The 15846-nt window shown below is 38.3% G+C and overlaps 1 protein-coding gene across 1 annotated transcript in view; it reads right to left on the bottom strand.

Annotated features, from left to right (window-relative positions):
* kibra (WW and C2 domain containing protein kibra) overlaps positions 1 to 15846 on the bottom strand; it is a 28882-nt gene that overhangs the window by 1668 nt on the left and 11368 nt on the right. The window contains exons 2-8 of the mRNA XM_086830236.1: positions 3629 to 3927; positions 1606 to 3244; positions 1367 to 1547; positions 869 to 1283; positions 487 to 798; positions 302 to 419; positions 25 to 234 (exon numbers count right to left, since the gene is read on the bottom strand). Of these exons, the coding sequence (XP_086686362.1) occupies positions 25 to 234; positions 302 to 419; positions 487 to 798; positions 869 to 1283; positions 1367 to 1547; positions 1606 to 3244; positions 3629 to 3927 (3174 nt within the window). The remainder of the gene's footprint in view (positions 1 to 24; positions 235 to 301; positions 420 to 486; positions 799 to 868; positions 1284 to 1366; positions 1548 to 1605; positions 3245 to 3628; positions 3928 to 15846) is intronic.

The raw sequence follows: 15846 nt of genomic DNA, 5'->3' as shown, positions 1-15846 counted from the left end.
TTCCCAGTAAGTAGAATGACTTACTTGAACGACACTAGATCGGGACAGCCCTTGGGCACCTTGGTTTTGCGCAGCTTGTGAATCTCTTTGGCGGTCTTCATCAGCAGCTTCTGGAGCTGACGCTCCTCGGGACACTTGGCGGGATCGGCACGAGCCACCAGGCGTTGGAACTCCTCGTTCTCAATGGCCCAGGCGGCAATCAATGGATCCTTGTTCTCGCAGGCCTTCTGCAAACTGTTGGATAAAAGAAAAGCATTTGAATGAGTCTTGATTTCTTTTCGGGGTTTAATATTCAACTTACACTTCTTTGAGGTTCTGCAGCTTGGCAATTTGATCGTTGAGGAAGTAAAGCTTGCTGTGCTGCGCCTGCAGATCGAGCTCCAAATCCAAGCTGGTGCGGGGTATGTGAGTATGTAGTTCTGGAATTAAATATATGGTTTAGGTATTATATGACTGTTGTTTATCTTAAATCCTGACTTGACTTACTTGTGACAGGCTTGGGTGCCTTAGTGTGGAAGCGCAGGGATCGTCGCTCTGCGGCGCCGCGCTGGAAGGTATGAGGAGCCACTCCACAATGCATGGCTGAGTCAGAGTCGCTACGATTCAAGCGGCAATTGTAACGATTCTTGCTAACGGCCGCCGAGGGCGTAAAGGTCTGTGATCGCTTCACGGGCCTATCGTCCATTAGCTGCGATTGACCACGAGACTTCTCTGGGAGGAAGGCGCAGTCAGTGTTTGTTTCCTTGTCGGCAAACTCCTGCTTCATGTTCTGCAGATAGGCGTCAAGCATGCAGCTGGCTGTAGGGTTTTAATAAAGAAAACATTGAAATTAGAAAGTGAAGCCAAGTGAAGAGTAGATTGAACTTACAGTTCGTTGCGCCAACATCGTTAATGAGCTGCTTGTCATCGTCCTCCTCTTCCTCCTCCTCATCATCATCGTCATCGTCGTCGTCATCGCTGCACTCTTGCTCATTGGGACAACCCTTCTCCGGCTGCTCTTCAGCAATTTGCGCCTGCATTTCCATCGGCGGCGCCTGATTGCGTGTCAGGGTCGAAGTCTGCGAGGAAGTGATGGTGGACTCATCCGAAGACTCCTCTCGAGTGCCAACACTCGTGCTGAAATTGGAACTGGCGGCAGCAACAGCGGCTGCCGCTGCTGCGGCACTGGTGGAGGGAATGTCCAGGGACTCAAAGCTGGGAATGAACTTGGAGCTTAGAACGTTGTACCACTTTAAGGTGGAATCCTCCGGATTAAACTCGGCCATACTGATCTGGACAGTGCCCTGGAATAAATGGATACAGAAATGTTTTAGAAAAACTTATGAAGGAGTATTCTTTAGAGAATATTGAGGAAGCATCTACTTACAATAATCTCCTCCTTCTGTCCCGTCATGGTAACCACTGTGACCTGCAGGCTCTTGGTCAGCAGCTTGTCCAGCGTAATGGGCACTGCGAATGTGTCATTAAAGACGGGCTTCTGGAAATCTCCCAAGGCCTTGGTCCGTATGGAGGTGAGTGAATTCGGCAGCAAAGCGGCACGCAGATATCTAATGAATATTCACAATTAATATTTGTAATAATAATTTTGCTAAAACAGTAACTTACACTTGTGAGTTGTCCGACGAGGCCGTCCATAGAGCCAACAGATTGTTGGCCCGTTCCAGGGACACCACCAGCACACCCTCCTGCTTCAGATACTTGAGTCCTATTTGAACTTGGGCCAACTCCTTGCGCGGCAGATGGGCACGCGATGCCTCAAAGACACCGGAATCGCCGGCCACCGATTCATTGCTGACTGCCGCCGAAACGGATCTCGTATTGGATGTGGAGGATGAGCGGCTGAGCATCTCCTGCGGCAGATCCAGCAGCGAGGGCTTCTCCGAAATGGGTGAGAGTGGGGCCGAAGCGGCCAGAGTTAGTGGCGTTGCACCCAAATTCAACTTCTGCAGCTTCGCCTCCAGCATCATGCAATCGAGGACCGTGGAGTCGAGGTCATAGGGACGGGCTCGAACCCCAGAAAGTGGAACTGGCGGCGGGGCTGTGTAGGCGGGCGGGGCGGGCAGAGCATTGGCATAGGTGGGCTCCTCCTTTAGGTTCTGTGGTGTTTGATTATCCGCTCCAGGATTATACTTCATCGGTGAGGCGGGCGGCGTTTCCATGGACAAGCTGCTGCGCGGCGAGAGCGAGACCTCCGAGGACTGCTGTTGCTGCAGAACAGGATGCACAGGATGAACGGGATGCAGGCGCTGTTGGAACAATCGCTGCGAACGCCGTCTCAAATCCACCACATCGATGGGTGAATCCACCGCGAAGGGATCGATGTAGATGTCGGTGAAGCTCAGAGCACTCTTACTGCTGGCGGTGGACAGGGATCCCAGGCTGCTGCCGCTGCTAATGGAGAAGGTGCTCTCCGAGGAGAAGGACTTGAGTCGCTCCTCCAGCAGTTTGGTGGACTTGAGGGCCTCCTGCAGCTTGTCCAGCAGCAGCTGCTTCTCCTCGTGGAAGCGCAACCGGTTGGCCACACATGTGTTGTTGGCCTCGTACGCCTCCTTGAGGTCCTCCTCTAGTTTGTGACGGGTCTGTTGGATCACGCGCTTCTCCTCTTCGCTGCGCGACTTCACCGAGATGCTATTGAGGTCATTCAACAGCTTCTCCTTCTCCTGGATCAGCAGAATGCGATCCTTGTCCGACTCCAACTGACCCGGCTCAATGCGTTCCACATGGTCAGCCAGCTGCTGCTGCAGCTTCTTGATGTGCTTCCGCCACTCGGCATATTGCAGCTTGGTCTTGGCCATCTCCGCAAAGCGAGCTCCTCCATTCAGATTGTCGCCCGACACAGAACCACACAGATCCGTCTGACTGGCCACACACACTCGGTCGAAGGGCGAGGCGAGATCCGAGTTCTCCTCGCTGATCTGCTGGCGACTCAGCTCGTTCTTGATCTGCACCAGACTGCGCATGAGCTCCTCGCGCACCTTCTCGCCGGACACCAGCGACTTGTGCACCTTGAGCATTTCCTCGCGTATTGCCTGGACCTCGGCAATGTCATAGCATCCATTTTGCCGAGCATTGATCTTCTCGCCCACGGAATACAGGGTATTCATGCCGCGTTCCGTGTACGAAATATCATTGGTAATGTGGGTCAGCTCCTGCTTCAGCTGATGGACACGTTCCTTGGCCAGCATTAAGTCGGCTCTCAGGAGCTCTGGATCATGTCGGCTCATCGAGCTGGAGGAAGAGCACACTGGAAAACAAGATAGGAGAGTTTTTAATGGAAATGTTTTATTTGAGAAGCTGTTAATATCTGTTATATCTCTTAAAAATTACTTGTTTTGTTTGTCTTTTGTTGATTGATTACTGTTTGGATTTTAAAAAATAGCAAAAGGTGATAAGGATAATTTAAAAGTGTTTGTTCAATGGAAATCAAGAAATAGTTCTTGGAAAATATAGGCCATATCAGTTTTAAGTGAGTTTACATGGAAATTATTATAGATGAAGGACTTTTAATTGTTAAATCCTAACAAGTAATTTCGATAAGATACGTCCATGTAATATTCATTATTCAGATTAAGTTACTCAAATAACTAAGAGAATTAATTTAAATTATTCTGAAATTTTCTATACTTACAACTGCTTCGACTGGCTGCCTGTTTAAGGTGATTGTACTCCTCTTGGGCCCAAAGAAGACGCTGCTGTTTCACATCGAACATCTCCCGCTTGTTCTCCAACTGATCCTGTGCCGCTGACAGATAATCGCTTAGCATCTGCTCCTGGACACTCTTCCATTCCTGGCGCGGATCCTCCAGCTGTGTGCTCTGCTCCAAATGGTTGATATAGTAGAGACCAATCATGGGATCATAGGACTCCTCCCAGCCCATGGGCAGCTCATCGCCCACACAATCCTCAAAGGTCTGTGGCTTTGTGTAGCTGTAAATGTAAGATAATGAAAAATTATAAATTAATATATGTAAGTATTTCTCTTTAATTAATTAAATATGTGATATTTAATTATAAAATTGTAATTTGATAGGAACTAAAGCATTTTCCCATACATAATCTTATATTTAATACTTTATAGATAGAGACAGACAAGGATTTCCTTTGAATTTCCCATATCTTGAGATGTATCTCAACCTGTTCCCACGCCAGTTAGTTTTGGTGCTTGGAATTCGATAAGATTAACAGCATTTCCGGTGTGCATTTTGGCTAAAAAGAAAAAGTGCCTCCGGTGGAAAGAAATGTCGCAGAAATACCAATTTTTACCGCAGCCATGCGGCGGAATGTCTGCGCTCTGTTTGTTGTTGCCAATTGCCAACTCGCTGCCTAATCTTATCGAGGCCATAATTATATTCGCATAGTGCGGCAAGAAAGCAAAACAAAAATTCGAAAAAGAAAAAATAAATAAAACCAAAAACTGATGACGATGACAGTGTCGTCGTCGTCGTCGTAGTCTTCCACCTCCTCCTCCAGCAGGCAAGATCCATCCACTCCTTTGTCTGATTGCCTCGATTTCAATATCAGGCAACAGCATTTTCGCATTCCAATGATAATTGCTAATCGCCATGGATTGATTGTCAAAAACATACACACATTCATCCATGCACTGAGGAAAAACGGTGCACTATTTTATAAATAAACCAGAAATTTAAGTTTAAAAGACGAGAGTTCTTAAATGAATCTTGTATTTAAATAACCTATTGTGAGGTAGAGTCTTTAATAAGTATTTATCATATTTAATGAGTGCTGTTATTCAAACTCCTTTTCTTTGAGAAATTGTTAAGTACTTTATTCTCTGTGTATTCTTAACAATCAGATATCTATGTGTCCCTCTTTAATTGTAAATTTATATATGGTATTTTTTGTATTATTTGTTTATCTGTAAGGCCTTCCTTCCTTCTCTTTGGCATACTGTTAATTAATCATTGCTTTGGAATTCGCACAGCCATTAAAGAAGAAGCTCCCGGAGAATATATATACACAGATAATAATATCTGCGCCATATGCTATAGATATTCACCACGGACAGTGCGTTTCAGGGTTGTAAAACCAAACTTGCAGTTCAATGAACGATACAAAGGCGAACAAAGATCTCACATTTGCAATTCTACGAGTAATTATGGGAATGTTTTATAAAGAAAAGTATTTAAAACGAATAAATGTAACATTAAGACATATTGCAAAGGAATAAACTTAAAGTTTTTGATTAAAAGTGCTTTCAAATGATACAGAAATGATAATCAGCAATGGTATTGATTAAACTATTGAACTGAATCAGCTGTCAAATATAATAAATTGTTATTTATGAGCCAAATTTAGACATCGAATGACCGAGAGTATTATATTTGCACCTTTTTTAATATCTACTGTTTATTATGTACATATATATATCCACCAGATATCAGATACACAGATTGCAGCTCAACTTGCTGTCAATCATTTTCTTAGAATGTATCTCAGAGCCACGAGCCATTTTTGCCTTCTGTTTGCATTTTTAGACATATTTTTCAGTTCGTTGCTGTTTTATCTGGAATCGAATGTTGACGCAGCCATTGAAAATAAAATTAACGCAGCTGCTGCTGGCGACTAACAATTGATTTTGTTTATGATTGACTGGAAATACGCCGTGCTATTCAAATAAACAAACAAAACACACAAAAAAAAAAAAGAAAAGAAAGAAAGAAAAACCCAAAGATGAGCGCCGCTGACTAAAGATTTATTTTTGTAGTAAGTAATCAGTGGATTTTTTGGAAGTGCAAGGATTTGGGTCATAAATTAAACGAAGGCGTGTGTTTCTTATAATAATAAGTTTGAAATCTGCTTGTTAAGTTAAGATTTCGTTAATCTGCGGTTATAATTCGTTTGATTTGTTGAACAAACATAGCAAAAATACCCAGATAATAGATTGATTGTCATCAATGACGTCTAAGAGTGGAATGCAGAGAACTAAAGCAATCGCTAAGTACCCTATAAATGTATTTTAACAAAAGAAATGATTTCTTTTTTAAATAAAATAATAATCAAATTTAATATTAATCTGCATTTAAAGTTAATTTCACCTACTAAGATTACAATGCATAAGACACGTTTCTACCATTTTTTATCTCACCTTAAACTCATCTTAAGTTTGACATTATTTTTAATATTTAAGCACGAAGATGTCACGTTTTGTCTTGATAAAATGTACTTAATAAAAATGTGACAAACCCTAGATACTAATTATATCTAATAACACATTTTAAACGAGGTCCAAATGATTTAAAACACCTCCTAAAGTGTAGAATTACTTGTGAACGTGCTTTTGGGCAGGAACGCCAAGCAATAATATTAAAGAGTCATTGGCGATAGCTTATTATTGATATTGTGGTAGTATTTATATACACATGCACATCTAAGTACGCTCGTACTGTTTATTGCAATTGATTGAATTAAACGCTGGCGTTTAATAAGTAAACGGAACAAGGTTCATCCACTTTGCCCCCGTTGAAAACAACAAAGCAAAAGTGACACAGAAACATAGTTTGTGGGAAGCAGAAAATATAAATAATAATAATAAATAAACTGATATACAAAATGCATCGACGACATGCGCCAGTCTCCCTCTCTATCTCTCTAGGTGCAAAGCTCCACATTTGACACACAAAACAAACCGATCTCACGATCACCCAAAGACAATCACCAGCGAATAAATACATGACTTTGACGACTTTGATTCGGATTCGATGTCGTGGTAGCCTCGTGGATGGATTGTGGCCTGTCGATGTCAACAAAAAAATACACACAACGGTATGGTTTCATAATTTTAAATCAACAAATTTTGTATTTATTTTTTCAGTGACTTTTCTTGTTTATTTTTATTCTTTCTCTCTTAAAGTTTTGTAAGACAAGTTAAGTAAATGGCACACTCACAGCTTGCCATCTTGCATTACAGTCGGCAAAAGGTTTCAATAGAAGTTTGGTTAAATAAATAAACAAAAAGGTTATAATGGGTACAATATAATATAATGATTGTGAATGAAACTTTCTCGAATAGTAAAAATTATATAGATCTAGGTAAAGCCTTCTTGAATTTGAATATTCTCCAAATGCAATGTTCTCCAAATGTTTTCTTTATCTTCCACCGATTTTAGAAATGCAAATCCCCTGGCCAGAGATAAAGTTCTTGTCTTTTTATGAATCGAAAATCCATTCAATGAAAAACATTCCACCAAAAAATCACGAGGAACGTGGCTTAGTCTGTCATTTAATCAAAAGCCCCCCTCCATTTCCCTTAAGATTTTTTTTTTAGTATTCTTAGTAGACAGGTGTCAAGTGCAATTAAATTCGGTAAACGGCTGCCGTTTCTTATAGGGCCTTTAATTAACTCAATAAGAAAATCGTATGCAAATTGTTATGGGTTTTCCATTAGCGCTTGACCTCAGGAGACATCACCCCACCCCTTCGAGCATTCATAGATCGAATGGTGGAAAAAAAAATCAATGAAAGACGAGGCGACTCAAGGCGTGTCGAGGGAATTAGGGGGCAAGTGGGCGTGGCAGGTGTTACCAAGTAAGTAGGGCTTCCATTGGCACTTTTGCTGATGCTGACAGAAACAAGAAACGAGAAACGACAGGGTGGGCCACTCAATTCGGCTTGAAGGGGCAACCAACTTACGGGAGACTAACGACTTGCTGGCCTTTTAGCAGTTAACTCAAAACGGAGACTCCATCCTCAACACGGCCCACATTAAACGTTACGTTACGTTTGATATGCATGTGTGGCATGTGCGCACAATGGTGGTCAAGAAATTAGTTGCAGTAATAGGAAAATTCCAATAAGGCAACTAAGACACTTTTGATAGATATTTGCAAGGTTTTACAACTATAAATGTTAACCAAGATTGTTTTTAAAAAGCAAAAAGAAATCTTTAGGCAACTAATGTACACTTATTATTGCTCAGCATCTCCAGCCAAGTCGATTTAGACATGTACGTCCATGTAACAACAGATCTTATGTGACATAACAGATCTGAAAGTCACGAAATTTGGCTTCAATATTCCACTTTCGTCCTTAAAAATCATGGAACTGTAACTAACCTATAATAAATAGAAATTGAATCAATTAATAATACTTGTGTGGAGTAATTATAAAAATTTAATAACATTTTAAGGTTAACATGGAAGTCATAATATGAAATTTTTATTAAAATTATATAATGTTCTTTTAACCCTATCACAAATTTCTTCTAGCTCCTCTCGTATTTAAGCTCAAAAAATATGCTTTAGTTGTGTTTGAATTTAATGTAGAAATGTTTCTAAAAAGGGTATTTAAAAGTCTACAATAGTTTTCTAACTTGTTAGCTCAACCAAATAAATAAATACAATATGTTTGCTTTGTTACCTAACTTTAACTCTGAAAACTCCGTGTTTGTGCTGGGAAAGGACAGGATAAGAAATTTACAAAGTCAAAAGTAAGCCCATAAATCCCCCATAATTTATACACACTGAACTATTCCTATGACCGCACTCATATTGTAAACTTTTCATATTGATCTATTCTTCTGACCGCAATTGTTGATCCACACAAACATGTTCGCTGAAAGAGCGGACAAGAAATCTGCATAAATTAAATTATATTGTAAACAAAATATTTATGGCGCGGCGACGCAGCGGCGACCAAGAGTTGTAATAAATTCGCGCTTTAAAAAAATATATATGTACATACATATATAAAAAAAAATGCCACTAAGAAACTCGTTTCGAACCGAAAATATTTCAGCATGAATTTTTGTTGTCACAATATGAGTGAAACATGGGCATGGCATGGCACTCGACACAGAGAAAGAGACAGGTACGAATAAAAAATATAAAACTACTGCGAAGAGGGCAAAAGTTATCATTAGGCAGCTCTTAAGTTAACTGACACACTTGAAAATCCTCATCAACAATATTATTTAACTGTTCACATCGAGTTTTATGCTAATTTGCGGCCATAACAAGTCAGAACTGCTCCATGGAGTCGACCATTTGATGACCAATAAACAGCAAATGAAATTCTTTCAATACCTTTCATTTTTATCACATAAATAGCAAGGGTTTTTATCTGTTTGTCTAATTACATTAATCTTTACTGGTTTCAGTGGTACTGATGGTTTTTACTTCTCATCTAGGCTATTAAAATTCTATCGCCTGTCTTAAAAAAAAACATTTATTGTACATCCATCAATCTGTTGATCTTGAGTAATACTTTCTTAGGTTTTAAAACTATTATTCCCAAGTCCTTATCTTAGCTTTAGCAATCTAATTTCCGCATTAGGGTTATATCTTTTCAGACATAAACGTATCTTAAGTATGCACAACATTCCTTAAACCCTACGACGAAAAAAACCCACGACTATTTGAATTCTTTTTGGTTTTTTTTAATTGATTTCTTATAAAAAATAGACTTTAATGAATTCACATGAAGAGAATATCTCACAAATTAGCCGGCCATTCATTCCGGGCTCTGGAGAAGAGATCATTTAGCAATTCAAATCGTAGAGGCCTGCGTCAATCAAGTTCGACTTGAACGATATGTATAAATGATCATGTCCGAAATAAGCATAATATTAAATAAAAAACAAACAAAAAATAGGCCCAAGAGTCACGTAGACCGTTGTCTTGCCCAAAAGTCGGGTCGTCTATATACACTCCACTCTATAGTATTTCAATTATTTCACTCTGGCGGAACTGAGACATCGAACACGCAAGTGGAGTAGATGCCGCCGCAAGTGTTCCGGTTTATATACGTACATATATCGTCTATATACTATATAAAATCCAATGAGCTGAGCTCAAAGTGGTTTGGGAAATTAATGTCATGTTGATGTATGCAAGAATCATATAATCTCTGCGTTATAACCCAATTTGATCAAGCACACACATCACCTTGACATACCTATGTATCTCAGAAAATGTGCTATATATGTATGTATGTATGCTGCCCCACGAGGAATGAGGAACAACAAGCCCCCCGTTGTTGGCGATTGTGAAATAGTTTTATAGCCTATATAGTCAGGCTTCATACAGTGCGTTTCATAGCTGGAGAACCGGTGCCATTAACATGAATTGTTTTTGATCAAAAGCCACCGATAAAAGCCATTTAACCAAAGGTCGTCAGCAGAGAATTTATCGATATAAATCAAAGTGAAGCGATATGAAACAAAATCTGTATCATTTAGCAAATTAAGACAAATTTAAATTTAAATGATAAAGGAAGTTTCTAAATTCTTGTAAATCAATTCCTTAATAAGGGAAGTAACTTATGGAATTGATAATTGTGTTGATTAATAAATGGAGCCAATTATCGAGATGATTTCGATAAGATTATCGAAGGTCAGTTTTAGGCAATGAAGGAAGCTATGGGAATTTAATTTAGAAGAGGAAAATAATGGTCTAAATCAAGTAAATTAAAGTAGATTAAGTAAATTACTTAGCTATAAATGGGCGTGTCTTATATTCTAATCTTATCCTTAATTACACTACCTTGTGATATAGTAAAATACACATTTATGTAATATCAAGCGTTCTTGATCCCTATCGCAGAGAGATGCTTGGAAATGTTCATTTGTGACAAAACAATGTTTAATTATAATCGCTGACATTATTTGCTGTAAAATTATTATTTGCCTCACTGCCTGGTGTGCTCGGTGCTTCGTGTTCCCATTATCTGTCAGCGTTGAGAGCGTTGACAAATATTTTTGAGCTTAATCAAATTACGCTATAAAGGTCGTACGTCGTTTTATCTTATCGCGATTGCCGTTGTTGCCCATTTAACTCGACGATTTCATTTTATATTTCCCCCGTGTATAGTGTATATGAGAATGTCGTGGAAAAGTGGTGTATATTAGCTGCATTTCCTGTTCGCATCTCGTCCATCTCACACTTCCACTTCCTTCCGGCGCGATAAAAAGCGGAAACCACTTTAATGCCCGTCCACAATTTGTGTGAAGCTTATCAAATGCATTTTCCGACCCAACCGGGCCTGCTGTCTATGCATATTTTAAATATTTTTAACACCCCATTCCGAGAGAAAATAAAAAATAAAAGTCAATGAACTGCGCATGCGTTGGGGACCGAGGCGAGATAAGACAAAAAAGAGCTAAAAGTTTTCTTTTCTGTTTCTTTTTGGGGCGGCCTATCTGGAGGAAACTGTTTTTACAATCTGGCCAATGGGATTCATGGATTTCAGGGTTTCTGTTTCTGTTTCTGCGTTTCCCCTCCCCCACATAACATTTTCTCAAAACCCACTCGGCGGCAAGTGGGTGTCAATTACGGACTTTGGTATTCGGAATTTGGAATCCGGAGACTATCCATTCGATTCGAGTGGGTCGATGGTCGATCTCACATTAGTCACGATAGAAAAACACATGATAAGGGGCAGGGAAAATACAGAACGAACGACTTATATCCATCTTCAGAGCTCTTGATGGCTGCTTTTTAGTTTTTCACATTTCGAAATCACAAAATGTCTGCCATAAATTCCAAAGTAAACAATTGAAATAAATTTTTGCGCCATGAGCTGAGCGCACCGACTGCATACAAATTAACTATTAAAAAATTCATAGAATTTATACATGGACATAAACAAATGGACAAACAAACAGTAAGTAAATGTATGCAAAGAGCAGCGCCCACTCGCTCGTCATAGAAAAAGAAAAATCTGAAATACAAAATCCCGAAGCTAAAGCCAAAGCAAAATAAACTTAAATTGAAATTTATGATTTTTAATGACCTGTTGACGGGCGTTTGCTTTTGCCTTAACGTTTGCCCAGCTCGTAGCAATCTATTTGCAGGCACTGTGTAGTAATTGCCAAAAATTGAAATACACAAAAATTCAAAGAATTCTTGCAGTTTTTGAGTATTTATTGCAATCGATCGACCTCTTAAGATTTACTTGTGCAGTATTTTGACACTTTTAAACCGTTTTGGGATACGTTTTGAACTTTTTTAGATCAATAAATGTTAAAACATGTATAGATATAATTGAATACAGAAAGTACTTATTGCTATAATTCTATTTACTGCTTGCAGATCAGAGTTGCAATCATTATTTGCATCTATGTAAATATATATATCAAAGACTTTGTTTGTTGTTCTTTAAAAACCTTTAAGTTTATTATCAAGATTAAAGTTTCCATTAAGAAATATTTATGAAGCGATTAAATCAATCAATCAAGCTCACTCTTTCTCTTATCAAAAATTCAGCTGTGAATCAAATCTTTTTTGTGAATGAATTATTTCGGCAAGAAAATCATACGATTATTTGGCATTAATCAGTTAAATTATTACCTCATACATTACCTGGGAAAAATATTTATTGTAAAGGCTTTTAGTTTGGGGGAAATTTCCTTTTCGCCTTTTATTTTTTTTTAAAGAAATATGCAAACGGTATTCAATACGTCAACAAAAATTCTTGGTATGCGCATTATAAAAGATTTAAATTGGACACGACAACTCGGAAACATTTCTCGTGTCGCTTCGCAACGCCCACATGGAACATGCCAAAATGTTTCCAACCGATCCGATACGATCCTAACTAAACCTACATATGTATATGTACATATGTATAATTCACCAAAAATTCCCACTAAATTCGAGAGTGTGTGTGTGTTGGCTGAAAGGAACCTTGGCAAGCGTCAAGAACAAATACAAAAAGTTTGTTTTGCTTTGGTTTCTGGCATTTGTTTTTTTGTTTTTATTTGTGAAACTTTTCAGACTTCAAAGTGTCCACCTGTGCATTTTTCTTGGCCTGACATTAGTCGGTTCCGGGAATCGCTGAAGTATAGAGAATACATGGCCAAGAGAGCCGGACAGATACTTTTTCTGCCCAAGGAACAGAGAACAGAGAAAGAAAATATGTATTGAATAGATATAAAATATAGGTTTTTTATGTGGGAATAATGACTTAACAAAAGGATAATAATTACATACAATTTCGTAAAACATTTCATAACTTTAATGCTAGTTCTTGATGTCAGGTTACAATTCGGATGATCATATCTGTTACGTTTAAATACTTTATTTAGAGTAGATATATAGTCTATATATTTTGGCTAATTAATGAGCATATTAAAGAATATTCCTACAGTTTAATAAACAAATATTCCCTGCTCTCATGAAATATATGTCCCTTAGTTAAGTTGTTATTTCTTTAAAAAGATGGACTGCACTTCTCTCTGCAAACTTAATTCAAAGTTTGCTTGGCTTTTTAGCCGTAAGCCATCTCGTGTTCCTCTGTGAATTTTTTTGTTTTCTTTTGTGGTGTTGTTGTGCTATGTTTTGTGTGTGAGTAGTAGTAGTATAAGTAGTTGTAGTTGTTGGCCCCCGTCGATCGTGGTTGTACTCTGTCATTAACAAAACAACTGTTGCGACCTTCACATACCAGAGCAACCAAGCGACTGTGCGCCGAGCGAGGCGATCGCTCTGCTCACTCGCAGCGAGCAGAGATCGCATATATGTTTGTATGTACACCGATATATAGACGGATCATACATATATATATGTATATATATCGAATATATTGAAATAATAAGGCGAAAAATCCAACTGCAAAACGTGAATGCGAACGGGCAAACGACGTCAAAGTCTCTCCGCCACGAAATTATATTCGCCCGATCGTCATACTCGTGTTATATCGTATCTGATAGAATTTAGCCCGCAATAATGCAACTGAGCGGTAAAGGGGGAGGGTTTTCCCCCATTCCCCAATCCCCATTTCCCATTCCCCATTCCCCATGCCATTCCATTCCATTCCGATCCGATCCACATCATGCCATGCCATGCCATGCCATACCATTGTGTTGGGGCCGCATTCCAGACACGGGGTCGTGTGTGTGCGAATTGAACCCAGAATACTGAGAATATGTACAGCAAAAAAAGGGGGAAAAATATGCATATATATATATATATATATGGTATATGCAATATGCACTTACATATCTGGATCGGGAGGGGAGGGGTGTGCATATTTTGATGGGAATTTTTAGACATTTTAGACAGCAGAAAAAAAAAGGAAGGCACCTTTGGTTAATTGTGAGAGCCAAGCAAGTTGGAAAAGTTACTTTTTAACAATGGAAACACAAGAAAGCTTGTCAAGATCAACAAAATTGCATTACATTTTATGAATTAGTAGGGATATTTCATAAATCCCATATACCTTTGCTTGAAACTTGGGGAATTCTGTGTATCTTAAGAATTTATCTTCTTATGCAATGTTTTTGATACATTTTCCAGGGAAACCTTACCTTCTTTTAGACGTATTTCTACAAATTTATCAAAGCTTCAAGAGTTATATATAATTACTATCTATAATGTTTATTTTTGGGTATTTAATGTCTTCCCCCAATTATGAAATTAGCAGCAAGCTTGCCAAAAGAAAAAATTCCATACTTAATTATAGACCTTCACCTTTTTTTCTATTCAAATTTTGTTTTGATATTTTCACCTATAAATTCAATTTGCTTTTCGCAGACACTTTGGCTATTCTCTGCACGAAACAAAACGCAAAGGAAATATAGTTTTTATAAATAAATACTGCTGCTCTGCAGACAGTTTGGGAATTCACATCATGGCCAAAATTATTTCAAATATTTATTCATTATTTCTTTTTTCTCAGACATGAAAATACTTTTCAACATTGTCTACAAATAATAATAACAATAATAACAATAAAAAGAAGGCAGAATGAAAGCTGTGCCGCAACGAAAACGACGACGGAATGTTGGGATCGAAAAAATGCCGCATGTCAAATGGGCCAATTAACATTTCTGTTATTTGCCGCATTTATTTTGTTGTTGCCAGCTCTTTTCGTCGTCTTGTTCGCCTTTTGTTTTATAAATAAATATGCTTTTGTTTAAGATTTCATTGTTGCGAGCCGCTAACGCTGGCGAGGTATGCAAAAATGTGGCCAAATTTGTTGTTTGCTGTTTGGGTTGCATCCTCAGCTCCTACTCCCCCCTCCTCCTCCTCCTCCGCCTCATATTTCTCCCTAATTTCTGGCCATAACAATAATTTCTATATAAATCCGCGTTCCGTTCGAAACGAAACAAAATTCCAAGATATCGTTTTCTGGTTTGTTTATTTGTTTGTTTATCTCACACACACAAGTACAGATACAGATACAAACGCAGAGATACGGATACACCCGAAATTCAAATGCTAAGAACTTGAAAGATTTCCAATTTTATGGTAAGCGCTCGTGGCATACCATGGAATTTTAGTCTGTTTGTTGTTGTTTTTCTTACTGTAGCTCTGGGGCCTGGCCATAACCGATTGGCTTTTATTGATTAAAGAATTTTTTTTTGTTTTTTTTCTGCTGCTGCTACTTTTCGGTTTTTTTTATTTTTGTGGTTTTGCGTTCTAATGTTGCCGTGTATAAAAATATGGCGGTCAGGGTCGGATCATAAAGATAAGTAAGTGAAACGATACTAAAATAATAGTGGAATGCTTGAAAAAAAGAAAAGTTTTAAAGTTTTCAAGACAATGTAAGCATTTAATTTTAAATTAAATTTTATTTTTTTTATAATTATAAAATATAAGCAAATAAAAATAAAGGTTTAAGCAAGCCTAGAAACATTTTAAAAGTCTAAAATATTAAGTTTATTTCAGAAGAAACTTAAGCATTTGTCCTTGATGTTCAGCATGAATTCCCACTTGGGAATTCTAACGCTATTTTAAACAAAAAAGAAATAAATATTTTAAAATGCCAAAATAAAAATTAATGCAAAAATGCCAACAAGGATGTCTTATTAAGTTAATTAACTTTTTAATCAATTAAAATATAAATGATTCAGAAGCTTTTCAAATAATGTATAAAATGTAAATGTAATAA

Source organism: Drosophila serrata, unplaced genomic scaffold, assembly GCF_035046125.1.
Source record: "Drosophila serrata isolate PLE 108 unplaced genomic scaffold, ASM3504612v1 contig_233, whole genome shotgun sequence".
In the NCBI taxonomy this organism is placed as follows: domain Eukaryota; kingdom Metazoa; phylum Arthropoda; class Insecta; order Diptera; family Drosophilidae; genus Drosophila; species Drosophila serrata.
The sequence above is the reverse complement of the archived record's forward strand: the minus strand, read 5'-3'. Positions and strand labels throughout refer to the sequence as shown.